The sequence below is a fragment of the Betta splendens genome, chromosome 16 (assembly GCF_900634795.4).
Source record: "Betta splendens chromosome 16, fBetSpl5.4, whole genome shotgun sequence".
NCBI lineage: Eukaryota > Metazoa > Chordata > Actinopteri > Anabantiformes > Osphronemidae > Betta > Betta splendens.
Genome location: NC_040896.2, coordinates 170,057 through 197,268, shown reverse-complemented (window position 1 = coordinate 197,268; position 27,212 = coordinate 170,057). Strand labels below are relative to the sequence as shown.

Here is a 27,212-nt window from a genome sequence, read left to right as displayed (position 1 = left end):
GGAGGCGGTGGTGTTGCACCGGGATCGGCTGGCACCCTACCACCCGCTTTCCCCGACTGGAGATGATGACGAGGGTAAGAACGACCCTCCACCTGTCATTTCTGGTGACAGTGACAGAGACACTAATGGACTAATGGGTTGTGTCGCTCTTTTATTATGAAGCGCAGATAGTTGTGTGACATCAGGTGTGCTGGGGGGGGGGGGGGGGGGGGGGTTCGGGAGAGAGAGGTTAGAGTTTTTGTTCTGTGTAGTTCCGGGTGATTGAAGACTGTTGGGAGACCTGTTGTCACCCCGCTGTTGTGATTAAGAAAATAAAGGAGTGCTGTTCACACCGAGGTTCGTAACAAAACATACACGGCACCATAACTGTTGCACAGGTGGCTTTTTAGTTAATGTCTATTCTTTTCGTTAGGTGCCGAGATGTTGATAAATGTAAAACATGGGGGGAATAGGTGAAGGCTGATTACATCTGTACAGGTACGTTAAGCACTGTTCACACTAAGTCTTTAAAGTTAGATTGATAATAAAGTTGCTAACTGAGTGTTACATTTTAGTCCAGCACATTGAGGAGGTCTTTCCTGAATGCCAACAAAGATGTGTTATCTACACACATGAAGGTAAGTAAATAGAATGTTTTTGTTGTTCAAAGACGTTTGGACTTGTCATCTGCATTTCTAGTCTGCAAGTCGAACTGACTGCTCAGACATGACAGGACATGCAACACTCGCACCTTGTTGTAAGTAGTTATATTTAGATTTAATCAGTTACAGTTTTCACCATTTTTCAGTGTTGCAGTGTTAGATTAGCAAACAAAGTGTGTTGTGCTGACACAAAAAATGCATTTTCCAAAACCATGTAGCTACAGTAGCTTCATTAGGTGGAACACAAGCAAGTAAGTTTATGTAATTATTGATTTTTGTATTCTTTGTGTCAGACCTCAGATCTGACTGTTCTTCAATATGAAAATGAGTTATTAGCATCTAAGGTCTGTTTATCTACCATTACAGCAGCTGCAGTGGTGTCTTAGACTGTTACTGTGCTGTTACACTTTAAGTAAAAAGTATGTAGAGAAGTGTCCATGGTGTGCTGTGTGTATTTTGAGAGACATTTATAAGCAGTATGTTTTTTTGTAATTTTTCAAGAAAAACATATTTAAGATTCAAAAAACTTTATTCATTAGAGGGAAATTGTTTTGCACACTTTTGAAGTAAGGGAGATTAAAATTTGAAAATGAAAAAAATGGAAACACATATACAGGCAACATACACACACAATCACATAAAAATTACTAGCTATAGTTTATTGTAGGTTGTCCCTTACAGAAGGTGGAGAAATTGTACAGGCTGATGGCCACCAGTAGGAAGGTTGGCTGGCTGAAGGTGCTCTACACTATTACCACTTAAATTTTTACTGAATATTAATGGATGTGTAATGAAAAAAAAAGATATTTACCCATATACCCATGTCATGTGTTTACTTATAATAATCATTTCAATATACTCATACTTATGTTTGAATAAAACAGCGTGTGTGACCAGTGCACCATCTCCATCTGAGCTGAATGCCAGGCAGGTTCCTGGTCAAATTTAGACATGTAAAAAGATGCTCATCGCAAGTGGTACAGGCTGCTGCACTCTGTTGTGCTTAGAGAGGCTCGTCCTTTTTAAGAAGGGGTTGTGTCTTGACAGCTTAGATCAAATCTGTCCGTAATCTACCAGTTGGTTGTTGTTGGAAAATATGCAGTTAATCATTGACACATAATGAGACTTATCATACTGACTAGCCATGAGCTCTGTGTGTAGTGTTTTACGCCTCCTCCCTTCTGTTTAGGAAGAACAGAGAGCACCTGTATGTTTTCATCTGTGATGGCGTGTGATCTGTGAAGAAGGTATTTTCTTATGTACTGTGTAACCATGCACCTCCCAGGGTGGAAACTAACTATATACAGTACATGTTTGACATGAATAACTTTGTGTATTATAAATACTATATGCGGATGAAAGGGGGGGGGGGTGCTAGAACACAGAAACTGTGTATCCGCTAATCAACTCTCCCTGCATGAAATAACATACATCAACTACCAAAGAAACTTCCCTCTGTGGCTTACTTTGTTATTAAGTAAATGTTGGCCACGGAATATAACTTTTTCCAGCCTTGTCATTTTACCAGCAAAGCAAGAAAGGAGAGCTTTATGGATTAATTTTATTGTAAATGGACCAGTGGCGGCACCGCTGCCTAAATGCTTTTTCGTATGTAGACACCATTTCACCCCCGACTGCTTTAAAAATGAGGGTATATTTATTATTGGGCTTAAGGTTGAAGAAGGGCTTCTCGTAAGTGTTGCTTATCTAGTCAGCTAGCTGTAAATGTGTGATTTTTTTTTTTATACAGGCTGGTGCATCCCAGCTACCGAAGCGCAAGGAGGTTGCTTCTCAAACTGACACGTCACTGCAGGCTGTGGGCACACGGCTACCTTGTAGAAGAGTTGTTGGCTCACCTCAGGAGCACATGTATGTACATTTAACAGCAGTATCGTAATTTGTTGCCCAATAGGCAGTTTTATTTGACAGAGAATTTGGATTTCACATTTGAGTAGTTGTAGTATTCATAATCTGATCTATATTATTGTCTTTGTCCTGCTGTACAACCAGGCCCAGTGTCTGTCCATTCTTGAGGCACTGATGCCTGGGTGCACAGATCTCTGTGTTTTGTGTCACTTGAATTTGTGTGGTAAACAAAAGACACCAGAGGCAAGTTTACACCAGGAGTCTCTAGCTGGGAGCTTCTATGCCTTAACCACAAGGCTGTTGGTCCTCTGAGGGTGACCTACTGTATGGACAGGCACTAAATTCCTTCATACAGCATTATGTTAACAAAGCCTTGATTTGAGCGGACCCTTTAAAGTTATGGATCCATGAAGAATTTTCTTGTTAAGCAGTTTACAAATATATGTGGATTTTATGGCTCAAGGGAAGTTGTGTGGAAGTGGAGCCATATCAACTCTTTCAGTCAGGTGTCCTTCTTGGGGGAGGGTTCATCACACCTACTCGCTTTTGTGTCTTTTGTTCAAGTAACGTGCCAGTTCTTTGCAAGTGTGAAGTGTGTGAAGCCAAACTGGAGGATAATATGGAACTTCCCTCAGACTGAGGAAGCTTTTAGTCTTTGTCTGTTGTCATATATTCCTGACTGGTTGAAAAAAATTGCCAGTAATTTTAGTGCTAATCAATACAATACAGTAAAACATAGTATAATTAGAACAAATAAAATATCCATGTGGATCTTGACTAAAAAAAATTCACTAAGGGGCATTTTATTCAAAACTGCTGTCATTTTCTACTCACTTAGACATCAATAACTTTAAGTTAACAAATTTAAATTTAAGACACTCATGAGGTTTGTGTACTCATTATACACACAAACCTCATGCACTTCCAGTCTACCTGTGGGCCTGGATTACACATCACTGCTCCACCTGGTGCATGACTGTGCAATTGCAGGTCATTTCTTAAAAAAGGTTTAGGGGGTGTTAACAAGGCAGCTACGCATTAAGTACCTTACAGTGGGGAGTCAAGACTGGTGTAGGGGGGCTTGGTAGAATGGTACCTAAGTCATGTTAATGCCATGACAAGATCAGCGTGAAATCCAGCAGGAGCAAGGCAGCGAAAAATTTGCCGCTCCATCTGTACTAATAGGCTATGTACCACAAGCTTTTAATGTTGCTGTGGTCAAACCTTTATTGAAAAAACATACTCTGGACCCTGGAGAACTAGCGAACTATAGGCCAATTTCAAATTTACCATTTATCTCTATGATTCTTGAAAAAATCGTAGCTAAACAATTATCTGACCACCTGAGTAGAAATAATCTGTATTAGGATTTTCAGTCAGGATTTAGAAGACATCATAGCACAGAAACCGCTCTGGTTAGAGTCACTAATTTCTTCTTCAGACAATGGTCTGGGGTGTGTTCCAGAAAGCAGGGTTCATTAACCTTCTGCTAAACCCTGAACTCTATGTTGATTAACCCAGAACATGCTTACCCTGAGTATGTCGGTTCCAAAACACCTGATAAAAGTTAGGTTAATCTACCACCTGTTGGTAACCCTCTTTTATTGTAAATGAAAATTGAACATAACTTCCACATTGTTTTTCATTATTAATTCCATGAGATTCGAATAATATTAGATAATAGTAATATTCTTGTTTAATAAGGTGTAACGCTCTCTTTTTAGAGCGCCGGCTTCTCGCGGTCTGAACCGCCAGAACGCCACAGCTAATAGAGCCCGGCCATGGCTCAGGTGAGCCTTGGTGTTTCAGCTCCTGCCAGATCTGTCGAGCCTCCTCCGACGACAGTCTAGTTTCCGGCTCGGACGAAGTGTCCCGTACCGTAACCCTCTTTTATTGTAAAGGAAAATTGAACATAACTTCCACATTGTTTTGCATTATTAATTCCATGAGATTCGAATAATATTAGATAATAGTAATATTCTTGTTTAATAAGGTGTAATCCTTCTGGAGCAAGAGGAACTCTGTCCCAAGTCAAAATGAAACACGAAATCCTACAAAAAGGTAAGATTTGATTACATAATTACAGGATCTATATCTTGCATAGGCTTCTACAATGTTGTAGTACTCTGACTTTATTTCACTTTGATCTTATGGGTTGCATTGTCTTGCAGTCACTGATGGACGGATTGTATTATTGGACCCCCCAGAAAGCACACAGTCTGGGACATTGTGTGAAGCAATGTAAATAATAATCAATTTTATTTTTTAGGACATGAAGGAATGATGAGTGCTTTGGTGCAGAAACCTTAGTAAAAATGATTCTGACAAATCATGTTTCTTAAGAGTCTTCCATCTCTGTGGTCTACTTGGTTCACTACTGGATCCTCTTGGTCCTCTTCAGCAGGACAAGAAGGGTGGCTCTCCTCGTATTGTGGCAATGTTGTGAAGGACAACACAATTCACTATATTGTCACATGCCCTTTCTGGACTGACCCTGAGGCCACACAGACACTGGAAGCTCGCCTTCAGGATGCCTGTGGTCATCTTCACCTTGGCCCGTGTTCTGCTGTGGGCCCGTTTGAACTGTGTCTGTGGTCCAGGCTCAGGTTCAGGGTAGGGTGTCATTAAATAGGGCAGACAAGGGAATCCTCTGTCCCCCCCAGCAAGTAGCTATTGTAGTGTCCTGTAATGATTGAAATGTGTTAAACAATAAAAGAATACAGTAAAACCATGAACTTGTGTAAATTACAAGATACCCTGTTGTGACATAGTGATGATTCCCAGAAGATTCTGGAATCATGCACTGACCCTGATCATTTGGCTTCAACATTAGTGATGAGATGGGTTGCATCAAATATTACCTAGTTAATGGAAACAGTATTGAGTTTAATGGTCTTTAAACCAAAAGATTCTGAACAGGAAATAATAGTTACGTGCACATTGATACTGTGAAACGACTTCCTATTAACATAGTCTCCCTCATTGACTTAAGGAGCTTTAATAGGAATGTGGGTGCCATCGATGTTACAGACGAGGGTCAAACTAGACTGAATGGTTTACTATTGTTAAACCGAGGGTCGAACTGAACTGAAAGGTATTCTAAACCACGCTCCTTGAGCGGGGAGACAGACTACAATGACCTACAAACTGGAGGTAGGACCCAAATGCACGACCCACAGACAGGACTGACAATAAATAATTTAATATATTAAACATACAGACAGATGACAACACGAACTAAGGACGCTGCGTATGCAGGATAAGCCAGAAAACAAAAAAATGCAAACTAACACATATAACTCACAGGTAAACTAAAGATCACTGCAGAGCAGGAAACTAAATAGCCATCCTAAAACACAAAACATGCAAACAACAGTATCTAACACAATCAGCAAACAAACACACAAACCTGGACAGAGCACGAGAGCACGATGACACTGCAACACGTAACAAGTAATGAGTAACAAGTAACACGTAACAAGTAACAAGTAATGCACCAACAAAGACTGTGCACAAACTGAGACCTTAAATACCAGACAAGACAGGTGAACCCAATCAAACTAATACAGGAAACACAAGACAGGAAACAAGGACACAAAACCAGGCTGCCCCTGGTGGCGGGGAAGCTGAGTCACAACAATCGATGCACCCAATCATGTTTGGAAACTCTGAAATGGAAAGTAATAAAGTAATAAAGTAAAGTGTGCGTGTGTGCAGTACGTCCAAGGTGTCCGTATTAAAATATGTGCCATAGATTATCATAGAAAGGACAAACCTGCCACTCAAAAATGTCCAGATGCAAAAAACTAAGAGCTATGCACAGAATGCTTTCTGTGGTATGTGCAGACCCGCTTTGTTAAGTTTGAGATGAAATGTGTCAAATGGTTCGTTGAATACATTAACGATTCTTTAGAAAAACGATAACGCTCCTTCCTTCAAATAATTCTCATATGAAAATCATATGAAAAAAACCTTGATACATGGCTTTATGACCCTCTCAAGGTGGAAATAAATAATCTATATATATAATAAGCTGCGCCTCCACATCCACGGGCTCGTCATCAAACGGGCACGCCCTGCTCAGTAACCTCTGAAACGAACTTACCCCGAAACATAACCTTCTCCGGAGCAGGTTATGTTCAGAGAGCAGGTTGCTATGGTTACAAACATACCCTGAAAGTTACCTTCGTTTTTGGAACCGAAAGCTGATTAACCTCAGCTTTCGGTAATTAACTTACCCTCAAACTTACTTGGGTATGTCACATAACCCGCTTTCTGGAACACACCCCTGGTCTCTGTCCTTCTCCTGTTAGATCTTAGTGCTGCATTTGATACAACTGATCACGACATTCTATTACAGAGACTAGAACATAGCATTGGAATTAAAGGAACAGCACTGGGATGGTTTAAATCCTACTGTTGAACAGATTCTAGTCTATTCATGTTAATGACAAATCCTCCACATGCACAAGGATTAGCTATGGAGTACCGCATGGTTTTGTGCTTGGCCCAATTCTGTTCAGCCTATACATGTGTTGCTACTTGGTCGGGCACATAAAAAGATTTGAGTTCTGCTCTCAGGTTGACTCTTTTATCTCTCGTTTTAACCTTCTCATAAAATGTTTCACGACCACCAGTCCCACAATCCTGGTCTCCTCTCCATTCCGTACTTCTCGGTCACAGCCTGAGGCATTCAGTGGAAATGTGTAAAATACAGTGTAAAGCAAAGTAGAACAACAGCAAAATTAAACATTGTGGGTGGGGTGTCTGCGAATCCTATGTTGACTAATAAAACTTGCATTACATGAAATGAACAAAACTAATGAACAACATTGGTTCAAGCACTCTAGTCTCTCACACTTGTCTCCTCTAGGTGATATTATTAGAAAGCATTCTATAAATTTTCATGTTATGTAGATGATACTCAGCTATATCTGTCCTTGGAGCCAAATAAAACAGATCAACTAGTCAAAATTCAAAGTTGTTTAAAAGACAACAAACCTTGGATGTCCCAAAACTTCCTTAAACTAAATTCAGATAAAACCAAGGTTCTTTTTATTAGCCCTAAAAATCACAGAGAGACACTGTTAAATCAGATAGTTACTTTGGATGACATAACATTAGCTTCAGATTTTACTGTACGAAACCGTGGTGTCATCTTTGACCAGGATCTCTCTTTTACATATATTAAACAAATCTCCTGAACTGCCTACACTCATCTTAGAAATGTAGCTAAAATTAGGAGCATACTCTCTCAGAGCAATGCAGAAAAACAGATCCATGTATTTGTTACCTTACAGCTAATTGAAAATGCTGCAGCCAGAATTCTGATGGGACTTAGAAAGAGAGATCACATTTCTCCTACATTACCTACTCTACACTTGTATAATGTAGGATATAATTTAAAATTCTCCTACTCACCTTCAAAGCACTTGATGATAAAGCGCTGTCTTATTTTAAAGAACTCATACTGTAGTTCCTTATCCTCCCAGCAGAACTGCGACCGTGGTTGTTGGAAAAATACTGCATTTAATCACTGAAACATTGTTGGAATTTATTTTGCTAATCTGCTCAAGCCTCGTTAGCTGTGCTATAGCCTTGAAGTTTTCTCCCTTCTGCTCTGCAAGAAATAGGGAGTACCGATGTGTAGCATCCTTATCTGATGAGCCCAATGCTTGCTTTGTGTAGAAAATATTTCCCACGTGCTGTGTGACTATGCACCTCCCAGAATGCAATACATATTATGAGCTGAATCCTTGTCTTCTTTTCAGTGAGAGGAAGTTGCCTTTGCTGTAAACTGCTCACTCCTTGCAAGTAAAATCCTGAAGACGGTCTCAACTGATTGTGTCTGCTTTATTTAAAATTTACAAAGGGAACTAACAATTTCCCTAACATAATTGGGGGCTCGTCCGGGATCCCAAGATCCTCGCTTTGTTGGGACATCGAGGTCCGACGAGGCGAGGTGACGGGATCCTGAACCAGAGACAGGACACAGATCAGGCGAGTATGAAAAGAGTAAATTCTAAGGTATCTTAAATTCCGTGAGTGGCTCACGAAGTAAAAGAAGACTGGGTCTTCAGAAAAGTTCTGTGACGAGGTCACGAGGTAAAAGAGGACCGGGTCCTCATAAAAGGTCCGTGAGTGGCTCACGAGGTAAAAGAAAACCGTGTCTTCAGAAAAGTTCCGTGACGAAGTCACGAGGTAAGAGGACGGGGTCCTCGTAAAATAGATTAATGATAGTTTGTCTGATTGAAGCAGCGGCAGAGTGGAAACCTGACGGTGTCAACGTAAACTCTGTGATCAGCTGATGAAAATCAGACTATATAAATAAGTGTTATTGTTTGTCGTTCCCTAAGTGAATTTTAACTTCTTAGAGGAAGTCTCAGAGACCTTTTGTGTTGTGTGTCTGATTGAGATCAAAATTGAGAGGTTGGTTTGCTCAGACAGCTGTGTCCGCAGGAAACTAGTTCCTGTAGAAGCCTGGCACAGTTGATGATCTCTGTGAACACTGTGACTGATCGTTGATCTCAATCCTTGTAGTGAACCAAATTAAAGAACACTAAGGGTGAAAACTTTGAAGGTGATTCAAAATCCATGTCTTAAAGACATTATCAGTTGACTATAATATATATATATTATTTACCACAGTGTACAAAGAATTTTGGATTTGATGGAAATTTAAAAAAGTAGAATTGTTTAAAAAAATTGATGGATAAAATAACTGTGATAACTGAAACTGTTTAAAGAAAGAGATTGGGAATATATTAAAGGGACCAGTTAAAAATTTATGCTATATGCATAACAAGATTTTGAATCAAAAATAAACACCCGGTGGTAGAATAAATTAAGTGAAGACATAAAAAATATTAATGGAATTATGAAATATAATAGAAAATATATAATAGATATAATTTAATAATTGTTTTATATTAATATAAAAAATAACCCATAATAGAACAATAATAATATAATTGATGTGCTTAAATATAAATATAAGAGCATGCGTCAATTAAAATATAGGAAAGAACAAGCTTATTGATTAATTAGACGTAACGTTGTGGAAATAGTGCACGAATATTAAAATTCTGTTATAATTCCTTATTGTCAAAGAAATGTTCAGATATTGAATACAAATCAATGAAATTAAGCAAAAGCAACAGTGTTTGTTGTAGACAGTGAAGAATGCTATTGGCACTGACTTATGTGAAAGACTGCATGATTACCCACAAATTAGCCTAACCATATTTGGCAAAAAGGAAAACCTACAGATGAGGTTGTTAACAGAGTTTATGGTTGGATTTCCAAAACAAAAGTGTGAATACAGCTCAATGACGAGAGAATAGAAGAGAATAGCTCTGAACTGGACAACCCAGACTGTGCCCACAGCCCACCTTAGAGGCAATCAACAATCAGCAACAGCGTGCTATAGGTTTGGCAGAGAGACACAGCCCATACTACACGGCAGAGGCCACAGACCAGCTGACTGTCCACAGAATGATTCTGCTGGGGCAAAGTGATGGGCGAGAGGCCGGTTTGGTTCCAGTACCAGTGTAGATGACACTGAGGAGGGAGGAGAATGCACACACACACACACACACACACACACACACACACACACACACACACACACACACACACACACACACACACTGAGGATGTCACAGCTAAAAGCAATGAAGAATGCTTGCTTTGCTCAGACTCAGAAATCAGAAATGCTCACAGCTAACTGCAATGAAGAATGCTTGCAACGCTTAGATTCAGAAATTATTAACAATGTTTGTCTAATGTAGAAAAAAAGGACTGTAAAAACTACTTTACATCATGTCAGAGACAATATTAGACTAATACACTCAGACCTGATGCAGAACAAGAAATAGCACCTGTCATAGACTCCCTGTTAGGAACTAGGATTTTACTACCATGTGATAACTCTCCTTGCGATACTCCCATATTCCCAGTAAAGATAGCTCCTCCTTCCACTGGCCGGAGGATGGTACAAGACCTTCAAGCTGTAAATAAGGCTGTACAACCAAGAGCAGTCGTGGTGCCTGATCCCTACATTCTCTTGAATAATTTACACCCAGATAAGCAGATCTTCTCAGTTATAGATATTAGTAATGCCTTTTGTAGCATCCGAGTTCCCCCAGATTCACAATTTTGGTTTGCATTTACAGTACTTACAAAGGTCAGCAATGCACGTACACCAGGCTACAATAAGGTTATTGTGAAAGCCCGACTATTTTCCCACAGTGTATGTCAGCGAATCTTGCTAAATTTACGCCCCCACATGGTAGTCAGATATTACTGTACCTAGATGATATTCTGGTGGCGTCACAGACTGAAGAAGAATGTAGGAAAGATACTGTAGCACTTCTTTCATTTCGGCCAGAGAACTGCTACAAGGTTAGGAAAAACAAACTGCAGATGTTGAAGAAAGAACTTAAATATTTAGAACAAAGTGGACAAAAATTGATCCAAATAGAGTTTTCAAAACTAGAGAACCTAGACCAGATTTACAAGACAACCCAATACCTGGTTCTGTCTTTGTCTTTGTGGATGGACCAAGCACAAAGCCTGAAACTGGAAAAACACAGAGTGGCTGAGTGGTTCTGACTGATAGTGAGACCTTGAAAGCAGAACCGTTACCCCCACACAACAGTGAACAAGCAGCAGAAATAATTGCACTGACAGAGACATGCAAACTCATGACAGGTCAGATAGTTACCATCTATACTGATAGCAGATATGCACAATGAACTATTCATATATTTACCAGTCAATGGGAAAATACAGGCATGGTGACATCAACGGGAAAGACTACAATGCAGGTGATTTAAAAGAAACTTTGTTAAGAGCAGTACAACTTCCAGCAAAAATAGCCATTTGATGCACTGCACTCTCAAAAGTAAAAAAAATAAATGCACTCAAAGGACATATTGTTAAGTTATTATTGTGTTTGACAAGGGTAGGCATATCCTACCAACATCCCTTTATAAATGGGGAGCAATATTGAGCCATGGGCCTTGTCATGTCTCAACGGGGGGGATGGTAAGGATAATAAACAAATACTATACTACTTATGGATTTACAAATTATTCCAAAAAATTTTGTTCCTGATACATCACATGCGCTAAATATAACCCTCAAGGAAATATTCGACAAACAAGAACATTCCCTATAGCAGAATATCCATTTTATTATTTGCATATTGGATTTTTGGGAATTAACTAGGTGTCAATGTAAAAAGTAGTGTTTGACAATTATTAACCTTTTTACAAATGGTTAGATTCACTAGCTGTAGCAAAAACTCGCAAACGCAAAAAGAAATGTTTTTCTGAAAATGCTTTTCAAGATGTGCCTTGCCCACAGAAGGGACCACTGCAGGTTGGTGACTGGGTGTTCATCAGAGTCTAAAGCGCAAGAAATGGACCTCACCCCGATTGGAAGGCCCACACAGAGTGACACTGGCAACACCTACAGCCTGCAAAGTGGAAGGCATCTCTAGGTGGATAAACAACACACATTGCAAAAGACAACAGGTACAGGCAACCGAGTAGTATTGTCCGTGAGAAAAAACCCAACCGAGGGAGGTGTAAAGTCTGCCTACAAAGGGGGTCAGCAGCATTAAGAGCACTGGTTGTCTCAACGGCAGTGAAGAAACCAGCGGTACCTTCTCTCACTGTTTCCAGAGCAGCAGCTTTTCTCTTTTAAAAAATAAGGATATAGCCATCTCAGCAGGGGAAGTTCCCCTGAAACACTGCCAGACTGTGAAGATGCCTTGCACTCGCAGTGCCACCCATTTCAACACTTCTGAGGCATCGAAGGGAGTTCAGTGTGTCTCTTATTTTATGGGGACCCTCCCACAGTCTGATATCAATTATGTTTGTGGGCACACAATTTATGTGCATCTTCCACCCAATTGGGTAGGTTGTTGTGTTACCATTTATGTTTCAGATGGCTCCTACGTGATAACACCACAGCAGACTACTTCCAAGGGACAGCTACGGAAGCGAGAGATCGACCTGAAGGAAAGTGATCGGATCTGGGGATCAGACGTTCCCATGGACAAAAAGCTCTGGACTACAGGCCAGAAAGTGGCACTTACCCTATTTCCAAGGTTGGGGGTAGGAACAATCAGAGTTCAATCAGAGAAACCATAAATTACTGAATGACCCAACAGGCAATCCGTGACCTACAGCACATATCGAATGTGCAGGCGGCTGACGTAATGAAGGACAAATCCTGGTTTGATTGGTTTAGGTCTGGCACAAGGACTGATATCCTGAAGATCTTTAGACCGTTTCTCATGATTCTCCTGGTTCTGATGCTGATTGTGTTATGTGTAATTCCCTGTTTGAGGGCCATGATCATCAGGGTGGTGAATCAAGGCCTTCTCAGGGTGTGCGCAGTCATGCACTCTTGACAAATACACTATACACTTTTAAAGCTTGATAACTGTGAAAAGAACCTCCACGATGTCAACGGAAATGGACGCTAAGCTGTAAATATTGTGCTTCTGGGCTTTTGACCCTGCCTACGATGTACATTTCCATGTTGATGACTATGATGACTGCACTGAAAATCGAAAGAAGTTGTGCTGTTCTGATGTATGCATGATTGTTTAATGGATGTTTCAATGTTAAACAGGAGGGAAATGATGGAAAAATACTGCATTTAATCATTGAAACATTGTTGGAATTAATTTTGCTGATCTGCTCAAGCCTCGTTAGCTGTGCTATAGCCTTGACGTTTTCTCCCTTCTGCTCTGCAAGAAATAGGGAGTACCGGTGTGTAGCATCCTTATCTGATGAGCCCAATGCTTGCTTTGTGTAGAAAATATTTCCCACGTACTGTGTGACTATGCACCTCCCATAATGTAATACATATGAGCTGAATCCTTGACCAGATTGTGTGTGACTAAGTCAGGCTGCATGAGGAAGACTCTTGTCGGTTTAGTCCAGACACACAAATCAGCTCAAGCGTATACTTAACACTGAAATCAGCTCCAGCAAGCATAACAACAGTTACCAACAGTCTAAGAAGGAAGCTGCTATAACTCTAGTGACTCCTTGGTATCTACAATCTTCTGGTCTGTTCAGGTGCTATTGGGTGTAAAGCAGGGTGGATTAAAAGCAATCAGTTAGCTGGATAAGTTCCTTTGCTTCAGCCTAAGTTAGAAACCTGTATTGTCACACCACAAGCAGGCTGACAAATTAATGGGTGAGGCTGACCTGGTCTCTTGTACTGAAGATTGCAGGGTAACAACTACAATAATAGCCAATAACTACCCACAAAAACAGCTAAATCCTTTTCCTACCCAAGTTGCATTTCATGTGAAGATGTATTTTGAATCTTGATGAATTATTACACTTCATGTTTCATTTGCAAGGTTCCTTTATTATTACACAATGTTACTCTTTACAATTTTATTCTTTGTGTAATTAAAAGGGCTGAAATGTAATGGGAAAAATGTTTCTTTCTTATTCTGTACAAGTATTGTATGCGTTTATGACTTATGTAAAGAACATTCAAGCTGAACATAAGCAATTAATCTCTTGCACTGGAATTCCAAATGGTCTTACATCTGTTTTAAGGCATTTTTTTTACTGCTGTTGTCTCTGCCTGGTACACCCTGACCTCTGGCTCCTCTCTAGCACCGAAACCCAAGGACGCGGAGCTGTGTCTTTCTTTGTCTGTTGAGATTTAGTGATCCTTCTTCTCTGATAGTCATATGCCAGTGATGCAGGTGTGAGAATGTAAACATCTACACACACATGGCGACAGAAATGAGGTGGTAATATGCGCAGTAATTGGACCATGGAGACATTACACAAAGAAGGTGGCAAAAGGCATAGACACCCTAGGGATTGTGTGATCTTTGCATTATACCTTTGTGGTGTCTGTTCTGATCTTCCCAGCTGCCTTTTAATTTGATTTTCCCATTATGTTTTATTTTTCTCTGTTATTACAATAAATTGCACAAAAGACAACTCTCTTATCAGCTTCTTCATTACAAAATTCCCATCACAGCATGTATCAGTGTTGCAGGGCAGGAAGGATAGTTCCCACACAAGATCCGAATCCCACCTTGAATCCATCTCCTTGGCAGAAACCTAGACCAAAAAACAAGATAAGAGACATTACTGTAGTTAAAAAATTTATATTGTTTTTTATTGATTTTGATATATTTATAGCTATGAATGAAGAGACTTTCTATCACCCAGTTGCAGTATGATATCTCCAATCATGCACATTGATGTATTATTTTTCTTTCACTAAACTGTATACACAGTCAAGCCTGAAATGGTTTTTGAAAAGTTTTTTTAACCAGAAATGACACAGGTTTCTCACAAAAGATAATAAGACAATATACTAGAGGCATCATTGTGGAAAAAACCCTGACTAAGGTGGTGGAGGTGAGGCAAGATGTCATCTGCTGTAGCCAAAAAGAGCTCCATGTACTGAGAACCACATCGCATCGCAAAGGAAAACCACCCTGGTTTAAGGGCTTACATTTACATTTGCAGCAATTCAAAATAACCAGCATTTTCACAGCAGTAAGGTTGCGTTGCTTCTACGCCACAGGTGCGTTGTCGACTAAATAATTTAAATCCTGCAATTTCAACCCCTGGGTATCGCAAAATTGCTTACACGAATGTAGGCTTACTGAGGCCCAACACCTCATGTCGACCTACTGTAACATAGTATACCAAAACATATTCTATTGTGAAATATCTGTTGTGTGGTCAAATGTGGCAATTAAGAAGTCCAACAGTTTCTCTAATAAAAAGGTAGGCAGGTAATTCCTTGTCTTTGCTCTTCCAAAGCAACTTTGATTTTCTTTATCTGGAAAACATAGTTGATGTCTAACAATTATTTTCTGTTCACTGCAAAATTATACTCGCTGTGTCTGACCTGCACCACAGCAGCAAAACAGTGCTGTTTTCATTCACTAAAGCTTTTTGTGTGTGTCTTTAAACAGCAAATAAAATATGTCTACCCCCAATTGCTTCCAGAATTCACTTTATTGTTTTTCTAACCTTTTTTAGTGGGAGAGCTGCCTCAAAGCGTAGAGTTCTGTGAGGCTTTTGAGGAAAAGGCGCAGAAGAACTGGCATTTTTAAATTGCAACTGTGGCCACAATTCTTACTCCTTAAACATAAAACTCACACCAGTTGCTGATTGAAGCCTTGGGATTCATAAGTTATTTTTGTGATAACCATTATGCTGTAACAAGCCTGTTGAGCAGGGGAGCAAATCAGCTTCACCCCAACTGATTGAGCTAAGCTGTGGATATTCCTGCCTTTGGAGCACCGTCACCATGACAGCGGCACAGCTGCAGTAGATCAGTGATTGAGCTCAGTAACATTTTGATTGGCAGGTCAAACTCTGCTGCTCAAACACTCTACTGCTAAGTGTCCACAGCAGCTCTATGTATATAACTAATGAGTTCATTACACTGTCCATTCCTGATCAGAGCAGGTGTACATATTCAGCTTTTTTAAACTATCTGATGTAACTTATATAGGTATACTTGTATTGTAGTATTAATAGTGAGAATTTCTGGCACTCTAACGGAAACTGGTGTGAGAAGGAGTGACCATTGCAATGATTGATGCATGGTTCTGTATTAAAATATTCACATTAGTCTTAGATTGACACCTTTGAGTCTGTTACAACATCCAAGTCTTCCTTTAATAAAATAAATATGTTAAAATTACTAAGCATTTCTTTCCATCTGGAGGAAGCTCTTCAGCTACGTCATCTTTTAGCTACTATATTCTGTAGCTCAATGGCTTAAGTTCTTGACTCTGGAATGGGGGATGTGGGTTCGATGCTATCACATTATATTGTAAATATATGCATTTCCCAGATAAATTGACTTATATGCTTAATGTCTTACCAATGTTCAGCTATATTATAGATTAAAACAAAAATGTTTTTCCTTTAGTATGTATACTGTTCCTCTGAGTAGTGCTTCAAGCAGAAACTGTGGCTGAGTGGCTAAAGAGCATGTCTCTAAAGCAGAAGATCCTGGTTCGTAACCTGACTAAAACAAGTCTTTCAACAGAATTAAGAAAAAGGATTCACAGGACTGTAGTCATGTGCAAAACAAACACAGAAATCAAACAGTTTTTGTTTTATTTGTCCACATTCAGTTCTGCAACTTTTATTTTGCAAATCTGATCAGCTATACATTCAGCTCGTCAAGTAGTTTCAGTTATGTTTCAACTGATTAATTATAAATAGTTAATTAGAATATTTTACAGTATAATAAAAACCCACACTCCCTCCCTCAAAATCTTTTCATAATAAAAGCAATCCAATTGCTTATTAGAATGTTTTCTGCTTTTGACTCGATAGTTCCTGACACTGGTTTAACTTTACCAGTTAAGTCCACGCATCCTCCTAATCAATAGCTTTTGTAGAACATTTTTCAACTGCTTCAGTTTTTCCCTCATCCACCACATCCTGTGGCTCAAAAGTATAATTCCTTGACTCAGGAGTAGGCGATCTAGTTTTGAATCGCATTGGAGGCTTGTTTATGCATTCAGTTCCTAATATAACTATATTGATTTCCTTCATATAAATTGAAAATGAAATGAAATTTAATATATCAGCAACTTTCAACTATATTATAAAAGGATCATTCAAAGTGTCATTCACACTGTTTTACACTTTAGCAATTAACCACACACACAAAATAGAAGCACAAATTCAGATATTCAGTGTTATATAGCAATATTTCTGCTTTAACTGGTTTATTTTGACCTTATTAGCCACCACTTCCTCCATATCCTTTCAAAATAAAGGACCAATCCAAATCTTTAGACAAAATAGCACATTTTCTTTTTTTGACTGTTTAAATATGATTAGTTAATTTACGAGACTTTATTACTGCTTTTTACGTGCACATGCTTCCTCCACTGCTCCAACTTTTCCAAATTTAAAATTCAATTCAATTACTCCCTCTGCAGCTACTGTCAACTGTTTTAATTGTTTCCACAACTTTTAACTATTCTTTCAGCTCTTGAACTCCATTTACCTACTTTGATAAATTAAGCTATATTTCATCAAATTCAGCAATCCTTTACATACTTCCTTCATTTTAGCTTTTCTTGAATTTCCGCAGATCTCTTTGGACTTTCCTAAATTTGAAATTCAACTTCAAATTATTATATTTATATATATTTAGCTCTGTGTAAACAACTTCCAGTTCTGTTCAGATACATCCATCTCTACTTTATGTGCTTAAGCTACTTTCAGATATATTTTAAATGTTTCAGCTATTTTTAGCAATTCTTCAGCAATACAAGCATTCATTGTGCATTTTCCTATGGAAATGCTTTTTCTAGTTGTTATTGTAATTTGCATTAAAGCAGTCAACAATCGTAACTGTTTAACTGTATGGCATGTCAGGATGCCAGTAGACCTACAAGGAGTCATTATTGCAGCAACATGTTTGTTCCTACATATGTTTACTTTACACTTGAAAGTGATGAGAACAGTTTATACTATATGAAATAAAAAAATATTGACAAGGTTAGTGATATGTTCTGCTCTGCCCCATAAACAACCTAGTTATTTGACCACTTTTAATATTTGTATGAGACCAGTTAAACCAGTAAGATGTTTTCATGTTGCCAAAAGGTGATTGGGTCAATATCCTTTAAACTAAAGCTCATAACACATGGCATGAGCGTGAAGAGTGTGTGTGAGGGGTGTGTGTGGTCAACCATAATGCTGCTGGCCTTGTGGATGCAGCATGCGGTCTAAATGTCCATGCCTGAGGGGAGAGCTACCCCGATGATCTTCCTTCATTATGATTGCAGCAGGGTCTTGCGATCTGAGTCTGGTTCTGCTGGAGGTTTCTTCCTCGTTAGAGAGGGAGTTTTTCCTCTCCACTGTTGCTGTCAAATTAAATGCTTGCTGTATGTGGGATTTGTTGGGTTTAGTTGTGTGAGGTTTTAAACCTTACTTTGTAAAGTGCCTTGAAATAACTTTGTTGTGATTTGGCGCTATATAAATAAAATTGAATTGAATTGAATTGAGACTATGATCACTGGAAAACTTATGCCGGATAGTATTAACAACTTAACAAGCAGCTTAAAACTAAAATAGGAAGCTGTGGTCAAACATAGACCAGGCTAAAGGTCTTTAGTTACCTTTTATTATTTTTTTTCAGCATGACACGTCATCTTTGAAATTAAAGGAAGACAAACAAGGACCGAGACGTCACCCGGTATGGCGCAGCCGGGGCCCCATCCTGGAGCCAGGCCCGGGGTTGGGGCTCGCATGCGAGCGCCTGGTGGCTGGGTCTATACCAACAGCCCGAAGGAGCAATGTGGGACCGTCCTCAGGTGGACCCACCATCCGCAGGAGGAACCGTAGGGGGGCGGTGCATAATAGTTTGAGCAGCATTCAAAGGCGGGAGCCTAGGCGTCCCAATTCCTAGATAACCAATCTGGCTATTGGGACATGGAATGTTACATCACTGGGGGGAATGAGCCTGAGCTTGTGCAGAGAGTTGAGCGGTACCGGCTAGAAATAGTTGGGCTCAACTCCACACATAGCCATGGGCCACGTGGGCAACAACAGTGATACCTGGAGAGGCGTGATTGGGAGGAACGGCCTCCCTGATCTAAAGCTGAATGGTGTTATGTTATTGGACTTCTGTGCTATGCACAGTTTGGCCATAACGAACACCATGTTTGAACATAAGGGTGTCCATCGGTGCACATTGCACCAGGACACCCTAGGCCAGAGGTCGAAGATAGACTTTGTAGTCGTTTCCTCTGACCTTCGGTGCCTGTCGTGCTGGTAATCCCTGAACCCGGTGGTGGACGCCGGAGGAAAGGACGCCATCAAGCTGAAGAAGGAGTCCTATCAGGTCTGGTTGACCTGTGGGACTCCTGAGACAGCTAATGGGTACCGACAGGCCAAGCATGCTGCAGCCCGAGCTGTTGCGGAGGCAAAAACTCGGGCCTGGGAGGAGTTTGGGGAGGCCATGGAGGACTATTGCTTGGCCTCAAAGAGATTCTGGCAAACAGTTCGACGCCTCAGGAGGAGGAAGCAGTCCTTAACCAACTCTGTTTTCAGTGGAGGTGGGGAGCTGTTGACCTCAACTGGGGATGTTATTGGATGTGTAAGGTGTACTTTGAGGATCTCCTCATCCCCTTCGACATGCCTTCTGCTGAGGAAGCAGAGGCAGGGGACTCAGAGTTGGACTTGCCCATCACCCAGGCTGAGGTCATCGAGGTAGTGTGTAAGCTCCTCTGTGACAGGGCAGAAGGGGTGGATGAGATCCGTCCTCCTGAGTACCTCAAGTCTCTGGATATTCTGGAACCGGGGTGGTTGTCCCTCTTCACAAAAAGGAGGACACGAGAGTGTGTTCCAACTATAGGGGGACTCGCCCATCAGCCAGGCTGAGGTGGATGAGATCCGTCCTGAGTACCTCAAGTCTCTGGATGTTGTGGGGCTGTCTTGGATGACACGCCTCTGCAACATCGTGGACAAGGGGGACAGTTCCTCAACCACCCCGGTTGTCCATCTTCACAAAAAGGGTGACAGGAGAGTGTGTTCCAACTATAAGGGGATCACACTTCTCAGCATCCCTGGGAAAGTCTATGCCAGGGTACTGGAGAGGAGAATTCGTCCGATAGTCGAACCTCGGATACAGAAGGAACAATGTGGTTTTCGGCTTGGTCGTGGAACGCTGGACCAGCTTTATACTCTCAACAGGGTGCTTGAGGGTTTGTGGGAGTTTTCCCAACCCGTCTATATGTGTTTTGTGGATCTGGAGAAGGCATTTGACCGCGTGCCTTGTGACATCCTGTGGGGGGTGCCCCGGGAGTATGGAGTCCAAGGCTCTTTGCTAAGGGCTGTTCAGTCTCTGTACAACCGGAGCAGGAGCTTGGTTTGCATTGCCAGCTGTAAGTCAGACCTGTTCCCGGTACATGTTGGACTTCGGCTGGGCTGCCCTTTGTCACCGGCTCTGTTCATTATCTTTATGGACAGAATTTCTAGGTGCAGCCAGGGGCCAGAGGGGGTCTGGTTTGGGGACCACAGGATAGCATCTCTGTTTTTTTTTAGATGATGTTGTCCTGCTGGCTTCATTGAGCCAGGACCTTCAGCGTGCGCTGGGGCGGTTTGCAGCTGAGTGTGAAGTGGCTGGCATGAGAATCAGTTCCTCCAAATCTGAGGCCATGGTTCTCGACCGGAAAAAGGTGGTTTGGTCTCTCCAGGTTGGAGGAGAGTTCCTGCCCCAAGTGGAGGAGTACAAGTTTCTTGGGGTCTTATTCACGAGTGAGGGAAGGAAGGAGCCTGAGATTGACATCTTTAGTGTAAAGACTTTATTAATCGCACATTCAAATTATAGTGATGGCTGATTTGACCGAGGAAAAACCCCCGGGGCTCACTGACCAACAGGTTAGTTAGTAAATCTAAACAAGTGAAACAATTTGCAATTGATTTGCACTTCTTCCTATAATAACCATGAATAATTAATAAAGTAACTGCAGTTCATAGAACATTATTTATGAATGGTTTGGTAAAGATTTAATGTGTTTGTTAACTGAGCTTTCAGCCAAGTTGAGAATACATTTTATTTGAATGCACTACTGTAATACTAATACTGTTTAATTTTACATACAGTGACAAAGACAATTACTTTTAGAACAGACCCAGGGACTCCACAGACAGTGTAAAACTGGTATCATAATAAAGTAAAGGACAAAGGAGGTTCTAATCAAGCAAATGAAAGGTTTGAAAGGTACGGCATTTTAAAGAGGGAACAATCAGGCTCTTGAAAATGTTGTCAGAATGATCGAGTATCATTAATAAAAGCATTCCTTCTGTGGAACCTTTTCTACTCAATATTGTACTATATCTCTACTCTGTATACACTGATTGACTGCTCAGTTAAATCTAACCTGTAATTGTGACTTCATCTCCATCCTCCAGGAAGGTTCTGCTTATTCCTTCACCTAGATCAATGCTCTTAGTTCCCCTCCATGACAGCTCCAGCATAGAGCCAAAGCTCACTGGATCCTGTTAGCATATAGTACAGACAATATATAAAAGGCCTGCTGTGTTTACTTTGTTTTAAACACACACAGTACACATCTGATAGAATCTGCTGGCATAGATTTTTGCACACCAGGTCAGAGCCACTGGTGTGTCAAACTTTGAAGTGTACAAGAGAAAGGATTAAAATTGACATTGGAATCTGAACATTAAACAAGATGATAAAATGTGCAACATAGTAAATTTATATTTTTAAATTAAATATTAAATAATACATAATGCCTTGTACATACATGTACAAGGCAAATAATAAACATAATCAATCTTATACAGTATTTCAAACACAGAATATGCTGTATGTGTATACTTACAGGTCCACTGATTGTACCAGAAGCCAGCAGGTCTCCTGGTCTGATGTTGCAGCCATTGACTGTATGATGGGCAAGTTGCTGTTTCATAGTCCAGTACATGTACTAGAGACAATACAACAATATATCAAGTGTTGCTTAAAAATGGAGAGCCACAGTAAAATAATTTGGCTGTGAATAAAATACAGTTATAACAGTTCAAAATGACCACTGTTTTCACTGCATGGTTGCATCACCACTGCAGTGTGGGTGCGTTGGATGCTAAGGATACTTCCAATCCTACAGCGGGCTGAAAACAATCAGGATGCTAGTCTTCAACCACCAGTCGGAGCAAAGTTTTTTACATGCCTCCAATTCACTACAGAGGCCCAACAGTTATTTCGGTTTTAAACTGCCATAACATTTTAATGTATTTTAGATTTTAAATAAATAAGTGTAATAATCATAGTAATTCGCCTTACAGAAGTTGTCGATTATAATTGTTGACCCTGATATGACGCCATGTCATGATCCATGCTTCTTAGTTATGTTTCCAGTCACATCCGGTTTTGTTTTGTTACTACTTCCTGTCTAGCATTCATATCCAGTCAGCCCAGCTTTACTTCCGTTTCTCGTTAACCTCACCTGTGTTTCATTACCCATGTAGTATTTAAGCTCCACCTCTAGCCATAGTTCCCTGCCAGATTGTCTACGTTGATTCCTCACTAGCATTCCAGCATTCCTTGATCTCTTGACTTGTGTTACTGACCGTGCTTTGTCCTCGACCCTGTTCTTGCTTATCCTATGACAGTCCTGTGCCGTAAGTTGACCTTCGCCTGTTCCTTGACCACGTCTCTGCCTGCTCCTTGTCGGATCCTGATTGCTACTCCACCGTGTATGACCTCTGCCTGCCTGACCTTGCTAATAAACCTTCTTATCATACTCAAGTCAACGCTGTGCATTTGGGTCCTTCCTCCATCATCGGTTTGTGACAGAACAATCTGGCCAAACATGGACCCAGCCAGCGCCAAGTCCATCAAGACCGAGCTGCAAGCCCAGGAAGCACGGATTTGCACTCAAGAAGAGAGAATCACCACCATGCTTCAGGAACTCTCCAGATATGCAGCTCGCCAGGAAAATGTCATGACGGCGTATGGAGAACAACTGGCGGTACTTACTCAGCGAGTAAAGCCAGCTCCAGCTCCGGTCGCCGCTGCAGCACCCACGCTGAGCCCAGCCGCTCCACACGTCCAACTCGGAGCTCCGACGCGTTTCTCCAGTGAAACAGGTGACTGCAGAGCTTTCCTAACCCAGTGTGAGATCCAATTCGAACTTCATGCTCCGTCATTCCCGACAGAGCGAGCCAAGGTCGCTTTCGCTGCGTCCCATCTCTTGGGAAAAGCGAAAGTTTGGGCCACAGCGCAGTGGCAAAATAACTCAGCCTGTCTAGCCTCGTTCACAGCCTTTTCCGCCGCTCTGAAGCGTATATTCCAGAAGGTCACGCCGGGTCGAGAAGCCGCCCAGAAGCTGGTGAGTCTCCGTCAGGGAGATCGCTCTGCTTCCGTGTATGCCATCGAGTTTCGGACGCTCGCCATGGAGGCGGGTTGGGATTCCACAGCGCTAAGCGACGTCTTCATCAAGGGTCTGTCTCGCCGAGTTAAAGACAGTCTAGCGGACACCGAACCACCAGCTGACCTAGACGAGTTAATCGCCCTGGCCATCAAGGTGGACCGTCGGTTATGGGCCAGCAACAAGGAGCGCCGTGAGGAGGAACGCGCTAACCCACTCCGACGCTCCAAGCTAATGTCGCAGTCGAGTCTAGAATCGCCCACTCACCCTAAATGCACCTCGTCGCAGCGAGCCTTCCGGCAACACGCGCCAACTCACCACGCCCACGCGGAAGGAGTCGCCGAGTCGGCCGCGTCAACGTCAGCAGCCCAGCCCATGGAGATGGGACGTCTTCGTCTGACGAGCGCGGAGAAGGACCGCAGACGAACTTCAGGTCTGTGTTTATATTGTGGCCAACCCGGCCATATTGCTATTTCATGCCCAGTAAAAGCCAACGCTCACCACTAGCCCGGAGGTCAGTGGTGAGCCAATCCACTCTTTGCAAAGCCTCCGTCCGGCCATTACCCGTAGCCACATTCTCCGTGGGCACCCAGTCCGTCCAGCAGGCAGTTTTGGTGGATTCAGGTGCTGACGCTAGTCTCATGGACGCCAGCCTGGTCAAACGCCTGGGTGTGCCCACATTTCCACTACCTACCCCCTTAGAAGCCACGGCTCTAGATGGTCACAGATTATGGAAGGTCACGCACAGTACTGGCCCCATTACCATGGTTTTTCCGGATGCTCATTCAGAGCAGATTCATTTTCATGTGGTCGAGTTCTCTGCACTTCCTGTGGTCCTTGGTTATTCATGGCTCAGACGCCACAACCCCAACCTGGATTGGAGGACAGGGGAAGTGACGGGCTGGGGAGCTAACTGCCACGACTCTTGTTTCTCTCCCAATCAACAGTCGGTGCCTACCCCAGATCCAGCTGCGGCACAAGAGGAGATCGACCTCTCGTCTGTCCCGTCCTGTTATCATGACCTTGGCCAAGTTTTCAGTAAAAGGAGAGCCACTTCTCTCCCTCCGCACCGCTCCTACGACTGCTGCATCAATCTCCGCCCAGGTACCACACCCCCCAAGGGAAGGTTATTCTCGCTCTCAGGTCCTAAACACAAGGCCTTGTCGGAGTACATTGAACAATCCTTAGCGGCTGGAATCATCCGCCCATCTTCTTCCCCAGCCGGCGCAGGATTCTTTTTCGTGTCAAAGAAAGATGGCTCACTGCGCCCCTGCATCGACTACCGTGGACTTAACGCCATCACTGTCCGAGACTCTTATCCCCTTCCTCTGCTCTCCTCAGCATTCGAGCTCCTTGCCGAAGCAAGGTTTTTCACCAAGCTGGATCTGAGGAACGCATACCATCTGGTTCGCATCAGAGAAGGGGATGAGTGGAAAACAGCTTTCAACACTCCACTCGTGATGCCTTTTGATCTCACCAACGCCCCCGCGATCTTCCAAGCCATGGTAAATGACATACTGAGTCCTATGATCAATGTCTTTGCCTTCGTGTATCTCGATGATATTCTGTTTTTTTCACGCACGGAAGAAGAACACAGGGACCATGTTCGCCAATTCCTGAAGAAGCTCTATGAACACAGCCTATTCATCAAAGCCGAGAAGTGCGAGTTCCACGCTACCACCATCTCCTTCCTTGGGTTCATAATTGCCCCTGAGGGAATCCAGATGGATCCAGCCAAGACGCAGGCCGTCGCCGACTAGCCGCAACCTCAGTGGAACCCACCACTATCCTGCCAGCTTCTTGTCTTGTTGGTGCCGTAACCTGGTCAATCGAGAGTCATGTCCAGGAGGTGACTCGGGGCCTCCCGGTGCCTCCGTCCTGCCCACCAAATCGGCTGTTCGTCCCTCTGGAGCTTCGGGGGGAGGTAGTCCGCTGGGCCCACACCTCGTCTTTCAGTTGCCACCCTGGGGTCCAGCAGACCGCTTTCGTGATCGGCAGTCAGTTCTGGTGGCCATCCGTGATAAAGGATGTATGAGAGTACGTCGCTGCCTGTCCTGTTTGTTCCGCCCACAAGTCATCGCACAAGCCGCCTACGGGGTTCCTCCAGCCTCTACCAGTCCCACATTGTCCTTGGTCCCATATTGCTCTGGACTTTGTAACGGGTCTTCCACCGTCCAGGGGTAATACCGTAGTCCTCACAGTCATAGATCGGTTCTCTATCGATTGACGCCTTCCCCCACGGTTACATATTCATACATACGTATTCAATGCTTACTTCTCACCTTGGCTGCAGCTTCCAAAGTGAGTGACTGAGAACTGCCTGATTTACTTTTAGAAACTGTAGCAGAAAGCATTGGTAAGCTTCTTCTTACTGAATCAATTCTCTAATCTACTTCCGCCTCTCAAGGAGTGCAGACGTGTTTTCTCTCTGCTCCCACTCTGCTTTTGCTTGCAGTGTCCTTGTCTTGTCTTTTTCTGAGCACCCTGATCTGCTATTCTGGAATAACATTTTTGAACATGGAGCTAATCAACTGGTCACTCAGCGCATTGGACAAAATGTTTTCACAAAGAAAAGAATTTCCGGAAGAACCACTCTGCCCCTTGGGGACTTTTGCCTCCGGCTACGTGCGGGACGCGTGGGATTCCTGGTGCCCTGTGTGTCTGGAGCCTCTGTCCATCGAGGATGCAGAGGATCTATTCATATTTCGGACTTTGATAACAGGGCTACTCATGATTGGCTTTGGTGGTGCCCTGCTTTATCGGAAGATTGGAAAGATTGGAAAATCTGCGGCTGGCTCATTGGCATGTCCACCGGCCGTGGAGCTACAAACGCCGACGGGGGCCATGGTTACTCAGCTGACGGAATTACACCAGAGGATGGCCCGGATTGAAGGACTGATAATTAACATCTCAGCTCATTCGGATGATTTGCATCAGAGGATGACCTGGATTGAGGGACTGATCAGTAACATCTCAGCTCGTTCGGATGCCCGGATTGCAGGACTGACTAATAAGATCTCAGCCCGTTCGGAGGAAGACAAGAGACAGACGGATAACATCTGCAGACAGACTGAACACTTGGTTACTATGGTGACAGCCTTGTCTGACAGGCGAGGAGATGTCACGGGTGACTCATGGTCCCACAAGAGGCGATGAAGCCCTGAGTTCTGACCGATTGGAGTATTGATCCAGACAAATTAGTCATGGATTGTTAAAATGTATTAGAATTGGCTGTGTATTACTCTGTCCCTTCTCCCTCACCCCTCCCTTCCCGGGTCCAATCTAGCTCACCAGCTGTGCCTCTATCTATCCTCTTTCCCTGTTGTGACTCCCTTCAAGGACAACTGTTGGACTGACCTGTAAACATTTTGGTCGGCCTCGGTCATACTTCTATAAACAACACTTCACTACACTGATGGAGATACACCCCCTCCCACCCCACCTTACAGTCTCACTGTCTGCTCTCCGACCTTTTCTATCTTTCCACTTGTACTGTGTGACACTGTATGTGTGTGTGTTTTTTATTGTTTGTACTGCAATTGCTTCCACTGTCGGACTAGCGCCGGGTAACCTGGCTGCTGATGGGAATTTCCCCGCTGTGGGACTAATAAAGGCATTCTATTCTATTCCAATGCACACTACAGGCACTTAATGTCTGGTAAAACAGACAAAGCACCACAGACTGATTTACTTCGTCAGACTCGTGCCTCCACCAGAGAACAGCAGGACGACGACTCAACCACTGTCCAACTAACGTGAAGTTC

The 27,212-nt window shown here is 42.5% G+C and overlaps 1 protein-coding gene and 1 long non-coding RNA gene across 8 annotated transcripts in view; one reads left to right on the top strand and one right to left on the bottom strand.

Moving 5' to 3' along the window:
* Positions 1–200: 200 nt before the first annotated feature.
* On the top strand, positions 201–5,182 carry LOC129603179 (uncharacterized). The gene is made up of 6 exons (XR_008692876.1): positions 201–336; positions 413–477; positions 555–617; positions 1,831–1,888; positions 2,392–2,510; positions 4,501–5,182. It is a non-coding gene; the product is annotated as an uncharacterized LOC129603179 (long non-coding RNA).
* Positions 5,183–13,883: 8,701 nt separating this feature from the next.
* fah (fumarylacetoacetate hydrolase (fumarylacetoacetase)) overlaps positions 13,884–27,212 on the bottom strand; it is a 76,201-nt gene continuing 62,872 nt past the window's right edge. For 4 of the 7 annotated variants that reach the window (XM_055503290.1, XM_055503287.1, XM_055503293.1 and 1 more), the window contains 3 exons: positions 21,904–22,005; positions 21,439–21,556; positions 13,884–14,620 (listed from right to left, as the gene is read on the bottom strand). In XM_055503290.1, coding sequence (XP_055359265.1) covers positions 14,544–14,620; positions 21,439–21,556; positions 21,904–22,005 — 297 coding nt within the window. In that variant the 3' untranslated portion in view covers positions 13,884–14,543. Of the gene's footprint in view, positions 14,621–21,438; positions 21,557–21,903; positions 22,006–27,212 lie in introns of those variants that run through there. The other 3 variants (XM_055503288.1, XM_055503291.1, XR_008692874.1) reach the window with 2 other exon arrangements.